This window comes from Crocodylus siamensis, chromosome 3 (genome assembly GCF_052110815.1).
Source record: "Crocodylus siamensis isolate JL-2025a chromosome 3, ASM5211081v1, whole genome shotgun sequence".
Classification (NCBI taxonomy): domain Eukaryota; kingdom Metazoa; phylum Chordata; order Crocodylia; family Crocodylidae; genus Crocodylus; species Crocodylus siamensis.
Window position 1 is genome coordinate 177,143,325 of NC_143397.1, and position 21,256 is coordinate 177,164,580.

A 21,256-nucleotide genomic window follows, 5' to 3' on the forward strand; every position below is an offset into this window, starting at 1 on the left:
CATCATAACGCAATGCCGTATAGATGTCCGACACATGTATCAACAGATGACATGGCATTCTATAAAGGCAATCAGGACTTGTAGTAGGGATGATATCTTGTATTAGCCCTTCAAGCTTTTTGCAAAAAAAATATTATTTTTTTAATGTCATTTAAAAAAAAGATATCATCTCTAGTACGAGTCCTGACTGCCTTTTCCTTTAGCCCGATACGGCCACAACCTGATTGCATTCTGTATACACGCAGCCCTGTACACACACACGGACACGCACTCTCAGATCAGCGATGACGCGTGAGGCTGCGGCCCGCTCCCCACGCCCGCCGCACGCCCAGGTGTGTGATCCGGACCCCGGGACACGGGGAGGGGCCGATGCGGCCCCCGCCCGGCCCCGCCCCTGCCGCACCACGTGCCGGCTCGGCGGGGCAGGAGCGGGAGGAGCATGGCGACCCGCTACGACCGCGCCATCACCGTGTTCTCCCCGGACGGGCACCTCTTCCAAGTGGAGTACGCCCAGGAGGCGGTGAAGAAGGGCTCCACCGCCGTGAGTGCCCCCCAGGCGGAGCCCCCTGCCTGCCCCAGCGCCCGGCTATGCTCTGCGAGACCCAGCTCCTGCCCTGGGGCTGAAGGGGAGCTGGCCCTGCGTGTGCCCGCACCCGGGCTGGGTGACCACTTGCCCCCTCAGGCCAGCCCGGGTCCCCTCCTGGCGGTGGCAGCCACTGCTCCTCCACCTCGTGTTGACGGCACCAGCCTGGGATGCCCCACTGAGGCACAGGCTTCAGCAGAGCTGACTTTGCGCCTTGTCCCATCTGCTGAAAAGAGAAGGGGAAGTGCCTCACGCAAGGACCCAGGGGAAGGGAGGTGCCTCACGCAAGGGCCTTCCTTCAGGAGGTTGCCATATGGCCGCTCTGGTGAGGCCGCGGAGATGGGGACCTGTAGATAAGGCCAAGGAAGTCATTTGCCAGGAGCCCAAGCCCCTCCCCCCCATAAGTCTGAGGTGGCAGACCTCAGGTGAGGCACCTCAGCTGTGAAATGGGCAAATGTGGCCTGTAGAGAGACACTGACCTCCCTCTTGATTTGTGGCACCCAAATCCGGGCTTGGCTAATGACAGCGTTGGGAGGAGAGCCTCTCTGCCTACTTCGTGGTGGCCCAGCTGGAAGTGCTGTATGCTTTCAGGGCTAAATGTAGTCACCCAGAAAGGGCACAGAGAGATCTGGCATTAAAAGAAACACGCTGGATAGACAAATTGACTTGAGTTACAGTCTGAACATTGTCGCTGGTATTGGGGTGGAAAATTTCATGCTAGACCCTGTGTTTCTCAGACACTCCCCGTGTATTGAAAGGACAACTGTGGGACATGTAGGACCATATGAGCCACAGTGGAGGCACTAGGCAAAAAGGATTAATGACAATTTACTGACAAAATGAACAGCTGTGAGAAGAAACTTGAGCTAATATTTAGCATTCACTTTGTTGTAAACCAACTGCAATATTCTCTGCCAACGGGAGTCCCTATTTAGGTGCTTCTTGCATGAAATGTTAATGTTTGGCAGTTCTGGTTGTGGTGTTTTGTTGCTGTCAGTCTGTCTTGGACTTCTGTGTAAAACCATGTTAGCTCTTCAAATTCAGCCTACAAGTCAAAGTGGGTCCTTTTGGGTATCGTGTCATCCCCAGTAATGAAAATTTAGCTTGATCAGTGTATTTGTTGATGTGGATGGTGAGTCAGACTAATCTTCAGGTCACTCTTGCACCTGTACTGCCTCTGTTTTCACTTGGAGAATTAAGTAAAGGAGCATTCAGTTATCTATAGAAGTGGCTCCTGACCTGGCATGTGTACCACCATTGGTACACAGACAATGTCAGTGGTACATGTTAACAGATTTATTATAGTTACTTTATTAGCATAAATTTGTAGGAGAATACCTTCCTGTGACTCGAGCAAGAAAAAAAATCCTGTTTTGAAATAGATGGTATGCTCTCCCAATCTTTAGAAAATCGGGGAAAAATAAGGATTTGATGCTGCAAATGTTTATACCCAAGTAAGTCCCCCTGATTTCACTGACGTGGTTGCAGGGGTCTGTCTGTGGAGCACTTTGCAGGACAGGGCCCTAGGCAGAATACAAAATGCAAATGGGAAATGAAGTAACTAGCATGATAAACTACCTACAGAAAACCTTTCTGACCTCATTAAAATGGCTTGGAAAGCTTTCTTGGTTCCAAATTGGTTGCTAAATATGTTTTCAGGATTTTTAGAAGGTAAGATAATTGTACTGTTTGGATATACAGTGGAGAGGTAATATCCTGAGTGTATATCTTTCTTAAACATTCCAAAATTTCATTTTATACCGTAACCTTTGACTCTTCCTGTATCTGAAATGCATTTATACCAAAATGTCATAGAAAATATTGGGAAAAACGTGTCACTGGCTACACACATTCATAACTTTAGGTGTGTCATAGTGGTAGGGATGATGGTAGAAGGCTTGTCGCTAAATAGTGAATGTAAGGGACAAGAAGTTGGGATCACTTTTCACTGCAAGGTTCCCTGCTTTCCTGGACACTAGGAGAGCACACTTCCATCTAGGAAAAAGGCAACTCAGTTCAGCTGTCTTTCTGCTCTCTCCCTACCTTCTCAACAGTGAAAGAAAGCTTTATTTCTTTTCTGTTTCCATTTTCTGCTCATGGGTATGATAGATTTTTGCTTTGCAACTCTGTCTTGGAGGAGAGGAGAGAAGCTGTCCATGTATTCTCTAAATCTCCTGGAATCCCCAGCCTCCTTGTGTTGTTTGCTCAGTGCTCTCTTCTTTCTCTTCAATTTGTTCTCCCCTTCATCATGGTTTGGAGCCTGCCAAAGTGCTTAGCAGAAGCTTTCTCTTCTTTTTAGCCTTCATTAATTTCTGTCATCCAGGAAAAAGGTCCTACTAAGAGTGGGGAGAAAATACCAAGTCAGAAAGAACAATAACATGAAGATGGCAACAGAACTTTTATCTTCTATTAGAGACCCTCTCTCCTCTGCACCAGAGCCAGCCTTTTCTCCTATCAGTGACCTTTTAAGCAAACATAATAGCAATTTCTCCTCATCTGCCTTTAACACATAGGAGGAGTTTCTCATAAGCATCCCAAAGTATGCCATTGTCTTCCTTCAACAAGGATGGCACCAGTTGGGCAGCTGGTGTGCTGAAACCACTCCCTATGACATTGACCAGTATTTCTGCTTGGAAACAACCACTTATCCACCATATGTACTTGCAAGCTTTTGCGGGGGGACCATGGGACCATGGTCAATGAGTGAGTAGTGCTAGCACTATTGCAATACTAACATCATAATGTGACCTCCATAGCTTCTCACTGTGACATTAGCCCCATCATACTATCTTCCCTTCTTAGATGCCTACTAGTTGGGAGCTGTCCCAGTCTATATGACAGTCTTTGACCTTCTCAGAGTTGCAGATTTAGGCACATAGGTAACTTTATTCTTACAGCTTGGAGCCTAAATGTAAAAAAAGCAAGTACCATGATATCTTATTATGTTATGAATGATGACTCAATTTTCTATGTTCTATTTAACAATTTTTTTTTGTGGTTTAACAGGTTGGGATTCGAGGGCTGGATATAGTTGTCTTGGGGGTAGAGAAAAAGTCTGTTGCCAAGCTTCAGGAAGAAAGAACTGTAAGAAAGATATGTGCACTTGATGATCATGTCTGCATGGCTTTTGCAGGTATCACTTGGAAGTGATTTTGTTCTGTGGAACATCTTATTGCAGATGTAGGCTGTGTAAATGCCTTTAAAGACTTGTGTGTACATGGGCAGGATGGTTCAGGAGATTGGTAAAAGCATACAGAGACCTTCAGTTCTTCATCACAGGTTTGAATGTAGAAAGAGGTAGTTAATCACATTAGCCTGAAGATAGGCAGAAGGCAGGACAGATTGACACCTTAGAGACTAACTGGCTCAGAGAAGTATATGCTTTCTGTCCCGGGGGATGATAAGAAAGGGGCAGGAGACCCCTCCCACGGCATGACACACGCCAGGGACAGCCCACCACAACGTGAAGAAAAGCCCCGAGAACAGGGCGAATTTACCTCCCTCAGGCACAGCTGGGCCAGGCAAGCCACAGAGGGGCAGAGTGCCCATGCGGTTTGTCAGCTGCTTTTCTCTGTGGCTGGGCTGGCGCAGCCTGATGACACCATCAAAGAACACTACGGGGATAAAAGCTGGCGGTGAGAAATCAGCAGGGGGTACGCAGCAGAGAGGTAGATGCAGGACCATCCCCTGGGCCAGATGGAGGCCTCCTGATGCCAGCAAGGAGGAGCCAGAGAGAGATGAAGCAGGAGGGTCCAGGGCCTGATTTAAAGGGCCACACCACCCTGGATGGCGAGGGAGTTGGTCCGAAGGAGGATGCCAAGGTATGGCGAAGCCAGCAAACGCAGTATGCATGATTGGGGAGGGGGCGGAGGACCCTCCCTAGAGTTTTGGTTCTTTATTTATATTTCAGTTTACCTTAAAGCCCCGGGGCCAGAGAAAAGTCCAAAGGACAGACATCGATGGCTGAGTGGGCCTGGGCCACTCAGAAGATCCCAACGTGGCTAGGCTGAACCATCATCGAGGCCATCTCACCACTCCAACCACATCCGGGCAGCAGGGAGAAAGGTTGTTGTGACCAGAGAGGGAGTGGGACACCACATCAAAGTGGAGCCGAATTGTCCATCATTCAGCAGTCTCAATAGGCTGGCTCATGGCTGGGGTGTAGGAGAGGTGGAGCCCTAGGAACACACACTAGTGACAATGCCTGGTGTGTTCCCCATGATGGAAGAGAACTCCACTACTGAATGTAACACTCAAAACGTGGCAGGCGAGTATCGGGGTATCCTTCGGGAGAACGCGACCCTGCGTCACGACAGCAGGGGTCGTCTCCGCAGCAGACTCCTAGCTCATGCTCCAGGGCTGCATGGGAGAGGCTCCACAAAGTCAGATGGGCACACTTTCATGGGTGACAGCCTACTTCCTCTGAAGAAATAGTTTGCAACCTACAAATGCTTATGCATCTCTGAACCAGTTAGTCTTGAAAGGGCCACCTGCCCTCTCTTCTGCCAGGTTTGAATGTTGTAACCAAAAATCACTGGAGGATTATGGGAAACATTTTAGTCAAAAAACTCTGAATGACTCTTGCTTGACCTTTTCCTGTGGTCCCATATATAATGCCCTCACCCCCTTCAAAAGAAGTTTGGATAGTATTTGAAATACCAGTATGAGAATGGGAGAGACAGTACAGGGCTAGAAAAGTGCATATGTACAACTTTTCCTTCACTGGATCCAGCTCTGGAATTATGCTTTGGGAGTGGGGAAGAAAGTGCCATAAACTGCTGTCATGGCAATCAGCATGGTAAAAGCCTGGGAAATGAGGCTACTTCCAGTATTAATTTGTTGGTTTGCATACGCCGAGAAGATCCTGCCCCCTACTGCAGAAGAAGGCGAAAGCACCCACAGTTCTTTACCAGTCTGATGTAGGGGAAAAATTCAGTCCTCACTTCAAATTTGGCAATTGATTTGACCCTGAGTAGAAGAGCCAGGGACCCTATGAATGTTCTAAGTACTGGTACAAATGTTAGCACACTCCAGTGAAAAATCCTGTCTTAGTTTTAATCAACATCTCAGTACTTCAGGGGAAGGCAACCTTCAGTAGGATTCATGAATAGGGGAAAAACTCCTTCCTGACCACTGTAGGTGACCAACAAAAGCCCATGGAATTACCAGACACCTTCCTTGCTAAAAGAGAGTTTAAACCAATCTGGGGATTACATATTATTGATTCTACATACCACAAGCATTTTTTTGTTGAACCAAGAACTCCCTTTTGTATCATGCCATCCCTTTCATAAAATTAAGTGCAATATTAAGTTCTCAACCTACACACTCTTATGTGTTTTAAGCATCTGAATTACAGTATCGACTGTGAAAATGGAAAGATTTTGAAGAGTATATCTTACTTTGGAAGAAGGTATAATAAACTTTGGTTGTCATTCCACCTTTGATAATTAGAGAGAGTCAGGTAGCCAAGTTAAACTGAAGTTAGGTGGAAGGCAGAGCAGGGTAGCACCTTATAGTCTAATTTGTTCAGAGGGTCATGAACAAATTAGGCTACGTCCAACTTCATCCGAGGCTGAATTAAAGATATACAGTTAATTTAAATCAGCAGTAATACGCAAGCTATTTTCAGAACTCTAAAGAAAACACTGAAGAGGGTGTTTTTCACAAATTTGTGAAAAATATTTTTCTGTTTTTTCTCCTCTTCCCTATTTGTTTACTCTGACTTTGGCCACACTTAGTGTATGGTCATTTTTAATTTTTCTTGTAAAATAATTTTTATTTTGTGTAAGTCACAAAGTAAGAGGGGAGGAAAAAAATACAAGGAAAAGGTAACAGGATAGTAAAAATTGGCAGGAGACTTAGAAACTGATTTTCAACACTTTTTAAAATGAAATTTCAAGTTGCCAAGAGCCTCCTTTGAAGTTCCTTAGTTTCTTTTCACAATTAATGCCAAGTGTCCATTAAATCCATATTTCTTGCATTAAAAGTTTGCATATCCTGAAGTTTTACTTTAAATACTGTTTTCTGAGGTGAACTCATTTGTGTTACTTCTATATTCAGTTTAGAGTAGATGCTTTTTATCTATGCTCCATTTCTGAGCAAATTGTTTCTCATAAAACAAAATGCTCTCTTTTTCATAACAGTATGTTGCTTATTGAATAACAAAGTCTTTGTTTGATAACGAAAACACCTTTTATGACATGTTTCATAATTATAATTATTCAGGTCTGACTGCTGATGCCAGAATAGTAATTAATAGAGCCCGTGTGGAGTGTCAAAGCCATAAGCTTACTGTTGAGGATCCAGTCACAGTAGAGTATATAACACGTTATATAGCAACTCTAAAGCAGGTGAGCACCTTGGAGTTATGTTATCTATTAAGACATTTAGGTAACACTTCAGGTAACACTTTTAAAAAGCAAAGAAGGTACATCCAGAAATCTATTACACAAGAGCAGAAGTAGGAAATGTGTCACATTACCAGTAAAGAAGGAAAATAGGCCAATTTTTCTAGCACAGGACTTCTAAAGAATAAATAATATTTGTAAGAAACAATGATAGTAATGTTTAGCTCTTCTGGGGAGTATCTGCAGATGTCTTTCCCTTCCTACTTTCACGTGTTAAGGGAATAGACAATAGCTTTCCTGCTTTGTTTAGAAATAATAATGGACAAGTGTAGTGTGATGGGGAGAGAGAAATGTGTATCCATCTGTAGCTTGTAATCTGGCCTCACGCTGGTGCTGTAGGATTTTTATTATTGTCCACTTAGTATTGCCCTCTAGGTGTTTTCTAGTGGGTGTGAAGGACCAGGACTCTATGATCATTCCTAAAACAAAGACAGAGAACAGCATTATTATATAAAGAAAATTAAGTTAAAAGCTCCTTTTTAATAACATTTTTAAAATCAGTAGTGTGAAAGGCTGAACTGAGGGTGAAATTTATAAACATAGAGCCTCAATTTCAGAATACCCTTTTAAAGCTTAATGGAACAGCTATGAGCTATCTAATCAATCAAATCTGTTGGGTTGTACCCACTCCATGTCTGTAGTGGCTTTAAGTAAAAATATTAAAAAGTAAGCTGATTAGTTTTTAATTCCTATTGTCTAGTATTGTCCTATTATCTAGTTGTAAATTAAACATAGATTTAATTGTTGTTGTTCAGAACCTTTTCAACATTTGGTTTCACATGAATCACACAGATAATATTTTCAGTATCTAGAATGTTAAAATTGTGCAATTTGTTCTTAGCGTTACACACAGAGCAATGGACGTAGACCCTTTGGTATTTCTGCCTTGATTGTGGGCTTTGATGATGATGGTAGTCCCAGGCTGTACCAAACAGATCCATCTGGCACATATCATTCTTGGAAGGTAAGCTGTAGCTCAGTTAATAAATTATACTGTTATAAAACTTAGTGGAAATCTTTGCATTGTGTATTTCAGTGATTCTGGTGCTACTTTTTATATCATGGATCCACAGACCTTTGGAATCAGCAAGCAGGTTAAAGTTGTTTTGGCCACTGAAGCTTACTTAGCCTAAGAAGTAAAGCAGTAATGACCTTAAAGCAAAATATAAGAAAACAGACTAAAATTTCTTAAGAGCAGTAATCATATTAGTTGTATAATATGTTGAGTGGCTGTATAATGTCACTGATTTTATGAAGAGGCAATCTCTGCATAACAAATGTTGAAAACAGATTTCATTGTAAATCTCTATTTCCCTTTTCTCAAATTTTAACATAAAAATGAGGAATGGCTTGAAAATTACCATATTTATTCTAAAAACAACAGAATGTATTTTTGTAGGCAGTGAGTCAAACTTTCTGTTATAGGTCATTTAAGACTGTCATGATTTGAAATTAGAATTTTTGTTTAATGTTTTTCACCCTTCTAAGATTTCTATAGGATCGTAGGAAAGTAAGGCTGGAAAGGACTTCACACGGTCATCTAGTCCAGCCCCTGCTCAAGACAGGATCATCCCCAGCTAAACCATCCCAGCCATGTGTCCATCTAACCTACTCCTGAAAACTTCCAAAGATATAGATTCTATGTAGTTTAATCTTGACCACTTACATGCTGACTCTGTTTGAAAGCAGATAAAGGTTGCAATTAAGCATAAATTTGGGTTAGTATTACTTACAGCTGATGTCGCTAGGAATTCTAACCCTTGACTTCAAGTGCAAGAAATGGGGAGCAAGACAGAAGCCGGTACTTCAACCTTTTCTACAAATTCTTTACCTGTAATATTCTGCTGTTGCTACTAACCTAATCAGAACTCTGGTAGCCCCTCGGACTGAAGGTGTTGCAAGAATGTATTTGTCTGGTCTTGAGTTGTATTAAGCAGAAAGCAAAAAGAGAGAGGAAAGAGGCAAAAGAATTATATTTGGTTTGCTCACTTTATCTGATTCAGTCAAAACATCTTTCGGTATCAGGAATGTGGAGTGGATGGCTCTGGAATGGAAGGGAGCATGGATTGAAAAGGAGTTGCCAGTTAAGAGATAGGCAGATCAGAGATGGAACTCTTGGGGTATGTCCAGATGAGCGCAATTGGCAATAGGTGGTGCCGCAAACATGTCTACAGCATCATATACTGCACAGTCAGCCTCCCCTGCCACCCTTGGGGTAACTTGCCACATGCCAAAGTGTATGTGGCATGGGCATTCCCTGGGGACAAGTAGCTGCAGCGCAAGGTACACCACTGCTACTTGTCCCCAGGGAACCAAACATCCGCGCTTGTCTGGACACAGCCTTGAACAGTGAACTAAAGGACTGAGCTGGCAGAAGGCGTTGTCAGATCTAACTGCTTTTGGATCTAACTGTGCTGATCATGGGATACATCTCTACTAGAATCCCCGCTATAGTTTAGTATCTGTTTAGTTATAAAACAAAAATGTATTCTTTTCCAAACTCAGTGTAAAGGCCCTCATTTAATGTATTCCTGTAGTTTGTGTTTTTTGCTTATTTGTAGATCAGAATTTAATCAGTTTTTCTTGTAAATCCTCAGTATGGAATTGAATTTGTTTATGCTTTCTTTCTGGTTCTGTTTTAATCCAAGATTGAAGGCACAGTTGCTTTGAGGAAAGGAGAAGGTGTGAAAAGGGTATGAGAGTACTGTGAGGTATACTAGCCCACAGTTTACAAGATCTTTGTTCTGTTTGAGGCTATTATTTAAAAAAAAACACATAAAAGTTTGGTAGAGAAAGTTGAGTAGCAGATATTATTTTCAGATCAAGATGATGTTGCTTCCAGGTGAATATTTTTATTGATCAAATCTTTTCCATTGTTGTGTTCACTGTGTAACTGGTGATTTTACCAATTTAATTCTTTGTTAATTTTCAACACATCTTAGATCATGGCCTTAAAGCCTCACTGCTGCCACAGCATTTGGCTTAGTTCTGGTATATGATCACACTCGTAAGTAAACAGCTTGAGATATCTGTATTCAGGAATCCTAAGCAGTGAATTGTATCCATAGGGTAATAGATATGTGAAGTAAAAGCTATTCTTACTTTTTCCATAATTTTGGTTCTTCTTTTTTTTCCTTTTGTTTTAACATGGAGGTTTTTAGCCTTGGAATTTGCAGATAGGATTTAAGCAGCAGTCCCAACCACTCCATTTATTCTAATTTCTTAGTTTTTCTTCTTTGTTTTTTAAATGTAGGTTGATGAGGTAACTTGATGCTGCTAATGGAGCATTTTTGCTTTGGAATTTGCTGCTGTTCTTCAGCTAGGTGCCCATCCTATTTTTTTTTCAGTCTTCCTGCTGTGCTGGGACCTGCCTGTTACCTGCTTGTGATGCTCCAACGTTTGCCTCAAGGGAGGTTAATTGGATTGCAGTCCATGGTCTCTGCTCTGTTCTTTAGAGCCAGAAAGCAGGGCAGTCCTAAACACCATCTGTTTCTTCCCTGTCCTGTAAATCTGCTTCATGCATCCTGACTTTCCTCTCTAGTGAACTCAGACCAAAACACACGTCAGCAGGCTCATGAGATAACACAGTACTTCAAAGGAGTTGTTGCAATAGCTGGCAAAGGAGTCTAGGGTACACATATGGATTTTAAATGGATTGAGCACTGATCCACTTGGATTCTTCTGGTGAAAGCGTGTGGGTTTACAGAATCAGGCTGTTTTATTAATGGCAGTGTTGTAAACATGGCAACCTTCTGCAGATGCTTTTCTTATTGTGAGTAGTGAAAGATGCCAAACCTCATAACTGGGAAAATGCTGATTGAGCCCTGTGTTATCAAAGTTTTATAGTGAGATCAATTGCTGGCAGTCCAGTTAAAGCCCCATACACTTCCAGTGATATAGTAAGATAACAAATTCATGACATGGGTGCAGATGCTCAAAAGCAGATGTTTAGAAGAGTTCAAGAGATTCACTACTTAATGTAAATGGGATGACATTACAAATGTACCACCTCTTGCATAACTTTTAACCTTTGTTCATTCTGAACAGGAATGCTCCATATACAAAGCCTGTCTTTTTAATTTTCCACTACACAGGGAGGGAATACCATCTGTAGATATTTACACTGATAGTGCTGAAGCTGTGACAGGAAAAACTAACAACTTTATCACTAAGTATCTAGCTTTTTGCACATGAGACTATTTAGGTACATCATCCAATTCACCAGCAGCAAAGTTGTAAGGAGGACTGAAATGTTTTGTATTTTATTCACCCTAAGCCCATTGCATTATTTTTCTCTATTTGATGCAAATAAGTGTGAACTGAACATCAGAAGTTTCTCTTGAAATTGAATGTCTTGGTTTCCACATGACAAAATACTGAATTGCTAAATGTGATCCTGCTTTGCAGAATACGTCTCTGACTTGCCTTGGCTTTCTCAGAATGCTTTTTTTCAGGGATAGCATATGACATAGATTCTCAGCCTGGTGGTCACAAGCAGATATCAAGGGGTCTTAATCATCTTGACCCTTCAGTATTGCTAAATGAGAAGAGGACCTCAGGGAGGAGAAGCTCTCAGCATGGTGTGAAAAAGAGATTCTTATGTGAAGAGTTTAGCAAACCACTGTTCTCATATATTCATATCCTCAGCTATCTCAATACCTGGCACTACTCACAATATTTTTATAGTTTCAAATTAGCAAGCTTTTATTATATTGTTTTTACTTCTTTTCTGTAAAAAACTTAATGGTCTGAGGAAGGTGTTGAAAATGTGGTGTTCAACATGTAAATAGTGAAAGAATGTCTTTTTTCAGAAAATATGAAAACCCAAATTGCATGTTGCATAGTGATGGTAGGGGGATTGCTAAATCAAAGCTGTACATGAAGTATGAATCTTGTTTGTCTGTCTTAAACAGGCTAATGCAATTGGTCGCAATGCTAAAGCTGTGCGAGAATTTTTGGAAAAGAATTACAAAGAAGAAGCTATAGCAACTGACAGGGAAACTATCAAATTAGCAGTAAGAGCTTTGCTAGAAGTAAGTGATCCAATTCAATGTATACAATAAAGCTTTAGAGAAAAGCTTGTATTTCTTCATGTTATGAAAACAAAATCTTTTGTAAACATACTTGTTTTGATGTTCTTATTGTACACTAGGTTGTGCAGTCTGGTGGAAAAAACATTGAACTTGCCATAATCAGAAGAAATCAACCACTGCAGGTATGATTTATTGATTTAATAGGAATAAAAAGATAACTTCTGACAAAAATTATTCTAGTTGACACCTGTGCATTTCTGCTTGATGTATGAAGTGTCCCTTAACATCTGGTGGTAAAATGTTATGTGACTTCTGTTGTGTCCCTGTAGATTGATAGTGCTGTGAGCTATAGTAGCTGCTGCTAATTTATAATATACTATAAGAAACTGTGTTGGGGATTTTCAATGGGAAAAACAGTTTTGAGGAAACATGCAAAAATGTGCGTGTGTGCGCGTGCTAGGGGGAGAAAAATACTATTTTAAGTTAATTGTTGAAAAATAAAAGTAACTTTTATTATTGTGCAGTTATAGAGAACCATTTTTACAATGTAATGCTTCCTAGAAACATATCGTGACTTCTTCATAGCTGCTGTTTTCATGGAAAAGACAGACTCCTGGCTCAAAAACGTAAACTGAAAATAAGACTTATGCTGTGTTTCATTTTGTTTGCAGTGAACAACTCCATTTTTAATTCTTGATATACATGCATACATAATCTTTTTCTAAAGAAACTTAAATAATTACTTGAGCTGTCTAAAATGGTACTGAGATGTAAAATTTAGTCTTTAGTCCCAAATGCCAAGCTTTCTTTGGAATATTGGAGCTTTCAGTTATTTCTGCTGTACCTTGAAGAAATGCAAATCTAGAGGCATATCTTGGCAATGCAAGCAAAAGATTTTGACTGATTAAGATAAATGATGGCTTGTCCACTGACTAAATATATCTTCTGCAAAATGGCATTCATCATTGCAGCCTGAGCAGCTCATCTTCCTCTCTTGCAGTCAGAGTCACAGCGTGTAGATAAAGAGACTGCTTCATTCAGTCTCTTGCTAAATTTGTATTGGTCCTTGCTTGCCCACACATAACAATTAGAACAGCTGCTGCCCTTTTGAAATGTTCCCTTTGAAATCACTACAGATTTACTTGTGTCCAGAGAGAGAATCTTTGCGAAATTTTCCACAAAGTTTCTCCAGTATTCTGTCATGACAGGACAGAGTATCCCCCAAAATAAACTGTGGAACATCCCTGCTAATCTCTATGATGTTTTTCTCTAGCCTTTGAGATATCCTGGAATCCATGGATGGCAACAGCCATCCTTGGCTCCTGCTTTATTCCTATGGGATTTTAAAGAATTAATTCCCTGCACTTTGGTACTATTTGATTTGCATGGTTTCTTGATAATATATGGTAATGATGCAAGTCTCTTTTTAAAAATTGATTGAATAATTTTGGCTTTTTAAAATTGACAACTAATCCAGCAGGAAATTCTGAATACTGAAGTTTATTTATACTAGCAACATAGATGGTTGCCCTAACTTCTGAATCCTTTTGGCTGAAGTTAAGAAAATTCTAATTTTATATGGAAAGGGAACCAGATGATAAAAAACCAAAAGAAATCATATAAATAGAAGTTCAAAACAAATACTTTTTCATCCTCTAGTCCTGTTTTTCCTCTAGGCACAGAAAGGTGACCTCCTTTATTCCTATTCTTACTGGTCAACAAGTTTCATACTGTTCATACTATTATTATTCATACTGGTTTTCCTGTCTTATGAAAACTCTTATACCTCTCTCTTCATGTTATTAGTTTATATTGGAAGAATCCCAACCTCTCCCCTAAATCCATGTTCAGTAATGGATAAGTAGCCATGCTGATTTTTTTTACTCTAAATAATACTTTTTTATACATTTTATAATATTTGCACCTCTATATTCTCTAGCTGTAGGACTTAGTCATACAAAAGACTGAGCTGCAAAAAAGAAATCTGGCATTTTATTAGTTAATTACTTTTCCCCAGTCAATATACATTTAGAAAATAGTTTCTTGGGCATTGCAGGTAGACAAAACACAATTCTCTGCATAAGAGAGGCTTTGTAGCAGGATACTGAGTGAACATATGACTCCCTTTTGAAGATGTCATGCACAACACATTCCAAACCACAAGGTTTGTAAAAATGTTTTGATCTGTAGCACACTAAGCCACCCAACAGGAAATGCTGAAGTTTGAAATTCTTTTGTCTCTTGGACTCAGGCTAGGGTCTATATGAAACAAATTCATACCACAAACTGCCACATAGGCGTATGAACCTAAATCATCCTTTCATGTAGACATGACTGGCTTGCTATCTTTGAAGCATATCTATCAGTGGTGATGATGTATGCCTACCTGACTTTCACATTGTAGCTGAGTGTTTAGAGCATTTGCCCAGGAAGTGGTAGACCTGGGTTGTAGATCTGTTTCAGCCAATGAGTATTCAGACTCATCTTTCTTATCTCTCAGGACTATGTTCTAGCTACCTGTCCTAGTCTTCACCCTTCTATAGAAGTTGGGCCACAAAAATCCAGAACAGGAGTAATCAAGATGGTGTCTGATTCACTAGGCCAGTGATGAGGAGCTTGCTATCAGAGGGGGAAAGTCGTGGGTTCTGGTCCCTATTCCCAAGAACATTATAACACTGACTCCAAGGTGAACATGGGCCGGCAGTGTGGGGAGGAAGTTAGGAAGGCCAACCGCACCTTGTCATGCATCCACAGATGCATCTCGAGCAGGTCCAAAGGGGTGATCCTCCCCCTCTATGCGGCACTGGTCAGGCCGCAGTTGGAGTACTGCGTCCAGTTCTGGGCACCGCACTTCAAGAGGGATGTCGACAGCATGGAGAGGGTCCAGAGGAGGGCCACTCGTATGATCAGGGGACAACAGGGCAGGCCCTATGAGGAGAGGCTACGGGACCTGAACCTGTTCAGCCTCCAAAAGGGAAGGCTGAGGAGGGATCTTGTGGCCTGTTATAAACTAGTCTGGGGGGATCAGCAGCCATTGGGGGAGTCACTGTTACCCCGAGCACCGCCAGGAGTGACCAGGAATAATGGTCACAAGCTGGCAGAGGGTAGGTTTAGGTTAGATATCAGGAGGCGCTACTTCACAGTCAGGGCAGCTAGGGTCTGGAACCAACTTCCAAGAGAAGTGGTGCAGGCTCCCAGCCTGGGGGTTTTTAAGAGGAGGTTAGATGAACATCTTGCTGGGGTCATTTGACCCCAGTATTCTTTCCTGCCATGGCAGGGGGTCGGACTAGATGATCTGCTCAGGTCCCTTCCGACCCAAGAAACTATGAAACTATATGATGACTACTACAAAATTCATACCAGTTGGGAACAGGGATCAGAGCTCAGGATTTACACATTCTCAGCACCCCCAGCCTTGCTCAGACTATCCCAGCCTAGCCTGTAGCCAGATGGTTGTGGCAGTCTCCTGGGACAAAATAAGGGTTTCAGTCCAAGCAGGCTGAAGAATCCTGTAACCTAGGTGACTGCTCTAGCCATTAGGCTATCATGTAAAAGGTGGACACACCTGTTCTTCCCCCCAAGGATGCTGAACATGGTGGTGCTGTTAGTCAGTGTTAACTGTCTTCACAGAATGCTGACTGAGTTGAACCTCACCAGGGACTTAAGTACATGGCTGCTTAGTTTGTGACTTACTGGTAGTGTGTGTTCGTGGGTGTGTATGTTTAAAAACAAACAAGCAAACAAAAGAAAGCCCATTGAGTTTTCTTGCCAAGTGGAATTAAAAATCCTTCTATCAGATGAGTGCTATCCTTTATTATATGAAAGATTTCTTGTGTTTTGAGCAAAGTTCTTCTTGAGTTTAATACGAGTATCAGTGTTCTTCTGATAGCTGACTGTAAATGGTGCAAGTTCTTCCAAGTATTACTGAAGGATTGGTTCTTTGCCTACATTTATTTAACTATCAGGCTGACCATGAAAGTTCAGAAAGATTTGATCAAGCCCTTGAACTTTGCAGTGTTTTATGTATGATATCTTTTCTCAACACATTTTAAATAGTGCTTTAAATTCCTACAAGTGAAAAGTTTAGGATAAGTGTTTTTCTTTTGCTCCACTTCAGCATTATTGATGTTTATATGATTTCACTAATGCTCTGGTCCCCCTGTTTTCTTCCAGCTTGGACAGAGTTTGAATTTTTAATCTAAAAATAAGAGAGATTTTTGAAGGGCAGAGAAGAGGGAAATAAAACCGTATGATTGTTCTTTATTTGTTATCACAAAGAAGTAAAAAGTTAAAATCAATATGCTTTTCTTTGCAGGTCAGATTCAGCAAATTCACCATACTTCACTCATACTTTTGATTGTTTAAAACATGGGGTTGAAAAACGGGGAGTACAGATCCCTTTTCAGATTCAGAAAACCCATGTTTTCAAATAGTGGTTTATCTTCAAACAGAATGCATGAAAACAAATTATAACTTGCCAGTTTAAGGTTGCTGGCTAGTAGTTCAGCCAGAGATGAGCTATATGCATAACCAAAGACAGGGGGATAGAAAATACAACATTTGAGAATAAGCTTTTGGCTGTAAAGCCCTATTAAAATGGAACCCAGCAGGAGCTTTCCAGGACGTGGTGCTTCTGGGAATACATGGGGACTGAAAACACATCATCACTCTTTGAAAGAGAATGTCATGCATTACACACATGAAACTGACCCATAATATTCTTTCGTGTTATCTGGGTGATATAACATTCAAACGAAAAGGTCACTCTGTGCCATAGGCACCCCACTTTCTAAAGAAGGGGTAGTAAACAAGGCTTTATTCTTGTATGTACTGTTTTCTTACAGTAATAATGTACATATTTCTAACACCTTTAGTCAGTCTGAAGACTTGAGTAAATATATATAAGGAATGAAAGGCAATTTATTCCAGCTAGAGGTCTGAATGACTGACTGCTGAATTCATTTAATTGCTAGTGAACAACCCAAGAAAACAAAGTCATCACACAATGTGACAGTCTGCTTTAAAAAATAGTCGAATTCCAGTATGAACATTAGGTTATCTTTTGCAGCTGGAGTTGAAGTGTTAGTGAAGTTGCTCGTAGTGAAGTTGCTTTTCACAATATCCAGTTTATGAATTATTTTGGGAAAATGGTCATCCCTAACTGTCTCAACTGATCAGGTTTAGAAACATACATCTGATGTGTGGGTGGACTCAGCTCCTGTTCCTTTTGATTGAAGGTTTCTTTTTTTTTTAACCTTAGCAGTACTCATGCTGAGTGTTTTAGCTCTTCCTCTCAGGCCTCCTTCTCAGATTGAGGGGATAAAGGCAAAGTGCATACCCTGCTCATCAGCTCCTCTCTACCACCTGGCTGAGTTGGAGTACCCTTCAGCCATGATTGCCCATAGATTCATTGTTAACAGATGCCTCAAATCAGTTGGGCAGCACATGTTGGCAGAATGCAGCTTAGCCCCTCATATGGCCCTTAAAGTAAATGTGCTGAAGCTGGGAACAGTCAGACAGACTTTGATAGTGTTCCTACCATCCATCTGGAGAGCTTCTACTTACAAATGTTGATGGACAATACTACATCTATCCATTCTGTAAGCAAGCAGGAAGCACTAGGTCCTCCATATTCAACAAGGAATATGCCCAATTGTGGCAATTGCCATTTCATCCACATTTCAGGAGTTCACCTGTATGGCCTTCACAGTGAGACAATGGATTTTTTGAGCACAGTACATCACAAATGGAGAACAAAGACTGCTCTCTCCCAGCTTTTTCGTAGTGTAATGTTTTCTGGAAATAGCCTTGTTTTGTGATGAAGCAGAATACAAAGTATCCATTTTTCTACTCCAAGGCAGGCCTCAATCTGGGCTGCTTTTCCAGTGCCTTTGAGGTGCTGCACTATAAGGGCCTATTATATTTCTCTACTAGTTATAAAAGTGGAATAAGACTGAGCCTGAATCATTCTGAGACCACCAGCCTGGCCTAGATCATCTGGGTTTCAGGATCTTATGCTCTTATCAGCACAGGTTTGCCTTCTCCTACCCCTGCTCCCTAACCTGCTCTCTTAGAATGATGACTGAGTACATCACCAAGACCTATGGTTAATCCATCTGACCACCTGGATCCTACATGGCTCTGACAGCTAGCATATGTCTGGTCCATCCTCACTGGGATCACGCTAACACATATCAGGAGGGCATCTGCAACACGCACCTACTTTTTCGTTATCTTCATGGTGTCTAACATGCCATCAACTCCAAATATCCTAGACTCTAGACTACCTTGTTGGACCAAAGGGCCCCTGATATCTCTCCTTTAAGCTTTTGTTTCCAGCTAAAAGCTGGCTAGTTTTCTTTCAAGCCGGCATGCTAAAGCTTCTAAAAACACTGGCATGTGCTTTCTAGTGTAAGGACCCAATTCCTCAATATGGTCTGAACCTTGTCACTAGTGCCTTTACCATTTAAACCAGCAGTCAGCAATCTTTAACAAGTTGTTAAAGATTCACTGCTACCTGTCCTCAGTCTGGGCACAGGCAGAAGCAGAGCCCTCAGACTCCACAAACCAATTTTAATGGCTCCATGGGTTGTATGTTGCCAACCCCTGTTTAAGCCAGTGGCATCTTCCACTGAATTCAGTATAGGTCTGTGAAAATGGTCTTCTAGTTCGGTGGACTTAATCACCACCAAATTAGTGAGATCCAAGTCCTAATGTATAGGGGCAAGCCCTTGTATTGGCAAGTCCTCTGTATAGGACCTTCTGTACCCATCTCAGATTCCTGCCAATTCCACCTCAGCCAATAAATTCTGTGATTGGTCTTTTTCCCCAAAGCTGCATGATTTAGAGACTGAGGCTGTTCTTCACAGTTTGAATGTGAAGAGGGCTCTGATATATTTTTTGCACAGGACTAAACTCTTTTGGAGGTTTCCACCCCATTTGTGGCTATAGCCAGGAGATCCAAAAAGTCAGTTATTTCCTCCTGAAGTCTTTCCAACTGGGTTTCCAGTTATACTAGACCCATTGGCTAAGGTTTTTCCATAATGTGAGTACACTCTGCAAGGGCTCTGGCTACCTCTGCTGCCTCCTCCTTTATGGTATCTGCATCAAACATTGGCAGAGTACTAACATGGAGCGCAGACTATACTTTCACTAAGCCCTATACAGTTGCGGAGGATTCCCCAAATGATATCAGCTTTGTTAAGAGTGGTACTCCAGGGAATCTGTGCCCGAAGAGACTCTTGAGTCCCATCTCCAGGTGTTTGTGGGCACTGCTTTTGGAATCACCCACAGGTGAGGGTGTCTGTATGTGAGAACAACTATTCAAAGGAGAAAGGAAAGTTACTTCCCACTAATTGGACTTCTTTTGAGAAGAATTATCCATGTGCACTTTTGAACCTTGCCTTCCTCACCCTTTTCCTTCAGTCTCTCTTTGAAACTCTCCTGTGTTTCCTGTTAGTTACAGCAGGGATAGACACTCCATCCTTTACCTGGTGGAGGGAAGGGGCTGAGGTGCTCTTGTGCACAAACTGCTGAGACAAAAATGTGTTTGGTCAAATGGCTTAGTGGCTGAGGTCACCTGTATGGGGGAGAGAGAGAGAGAGTGAGTGTAGAATTACAGTTACTGATAACTTCCCTTTTTTACTTTAATAAAAGAAAGAGAAAAAAACCAACAAAAGTCCGATTATCGATTTGTAATTCAGATAGTTTTCCAAACTTTTATAATGCATTAGTAGTACATTTTAGAGTTGTAATACAGAACTGAATTTTACAGATAATACCAGAGCTATTCAACTGCTGGCCATCTTTCCCACTGCCATGTGGTGGGGGAGGACCTGGGCCCCTAGTAGCCTTCAGCCTTACTGAAGTTGAACTGTCCTGAATTATAGGATTGCATGTGGAATCTGCATTATTTCTTCTTATACTGTACTTTCTCCCATTCAGATTTTTAGTGCAAAGGACATCGAATCACAAGTTGCTGAAATAGAGAAAGAAAAAGAAGAATCTGAAAAGAAAAAGAAGAAAAGTATTTAAATTTCAGTAAAAAGAAGATAGCTGCTATTGAAATGTTTCTGGAGTTGTAACAGCTGCTAATTGACAGTGTTTACCGTTGCTGACTAATCTTATCTATTTAATTATTGAATACATTAGTTTTCTTAAACTGTGTTACAGATGTGTTAAATCCAATGTGCTTGCTGTATTCACCACCATGTGCATACAGGAATATATTTGCATTTTACTGTTCCTCCAAGTTTAATGTGCATCCAGCATTCAAAGGCATTGGCACATTTCCTGCACACAAATTATCACCAAGCTATTTGGCATATCTCTGTATAAGTTATTTAAAGGTTTCAGGTTTTCTTGTGTAAGTTTTTGCAAGTCTAATATTTGTTTGCTTTTACTAGCATGATACATATGTAGTCCAATAAAAATTAAGAATGAAATAAAGTTTTGATTTGTTCTGACTGGCTCTTTTGCCTAAGTATAGTTACATTTGTCCAAACCCTTTGCACAGCTTGCCTCTTTTTGTCTGTCAAAGAAGCCACAACACATGGATCGGCACTACTGTCTGGGTGACGAGACCCCTTTCCTTTCTTTGATCAGTGGTTTGTACCAGATAGGGAATGCTATTTTTTCTTAGTACATCAGTATTATTTTTAACTTTTTAAAATTTGACAAATCTATCCATGCCAGTACTTAATTGAGAACATGTATCTGTACCTAGGTAATCATTTAGTACTAACTGCTTCTTCTCAGGTATATTTTTATTTGTACCTCTCCTGTTATTAGGCACCTTTCAGCTGCCTAATTTCCTTATTCCTGCTATTTTTATTTCCCTTCCTTTTATTCTTTATCCTATTTCTCCCTGTTTCTCCTTGTTTACCTTGTTCAACAGTCCTATCCCATCACTCTTGTTCCTCACTTCAAGCCCAACCAGTGAGGGTACTCATGATTCCATCACCTTAATGTCTCAGCAAACCGCATCAGTGGCAGCACCGGGTGGCTTCTTACATCTACTGCAGCAAGAATTATAGGTGTATATCCAGACAGACTTTCTGCTGCTAAAGGCCAGCTGCCCTAGAGTACAGCAGTGTAAACTCTCTTGGCTCACAGCTAAATCAAGCTTCTGATCATTATCTTTAACTCTGAATGTTCACGTGGGTTCTTTAGCTTAGGTCAGAATTTTATATAAGTGTTGTTTTAATTCTTTTCATGTTGTATTTTTAAAC

At 41.2% G+C, this 21,256-nt stretch overlaps 1 protein-coding gene across 2 annotated transcripts; it reads left to right on the forward strand.

Annotated features, from left to right (window-relative positions):
* The first annotated feature begins 266 nt into the window (after positions 1-266).
* Positions 267-20,490, forward strand: PSMA8 (proteasome 20S subunit alpha 8). Of its 2 annotated transcripts, none has more exons than XM_090039851.1 (7): positions 267-332; positions 3,590-3,716; positions 6,812-6,936; positions 7,835-7,957; positions 11,907-12,026; positions 12,146-12,208; positions 19,971-20,490. In XM_090039851.1, the coding sequence occupies exons 1-7, from the start codon at positions 285-287 to the stop codon at positions 20,058-20,060; spliced, it is 696 nt and encodes a 231-aa protein (XP_089895977.1). In that variant the 5' UTR covers positions 267-284; the 3' UTR covers positions 20,061-20,490. The 2 variants fall into 2 exon arrangements, with proteins under 2 accessions (XP_089895977.1, XP_089895976.1); XM_090039850.1 differs by lacking the exon at positions 267-332 and adding an exon at positions 385-541.
* Positions 20,491-21,256: the final 766 nt, after the last annotated feature.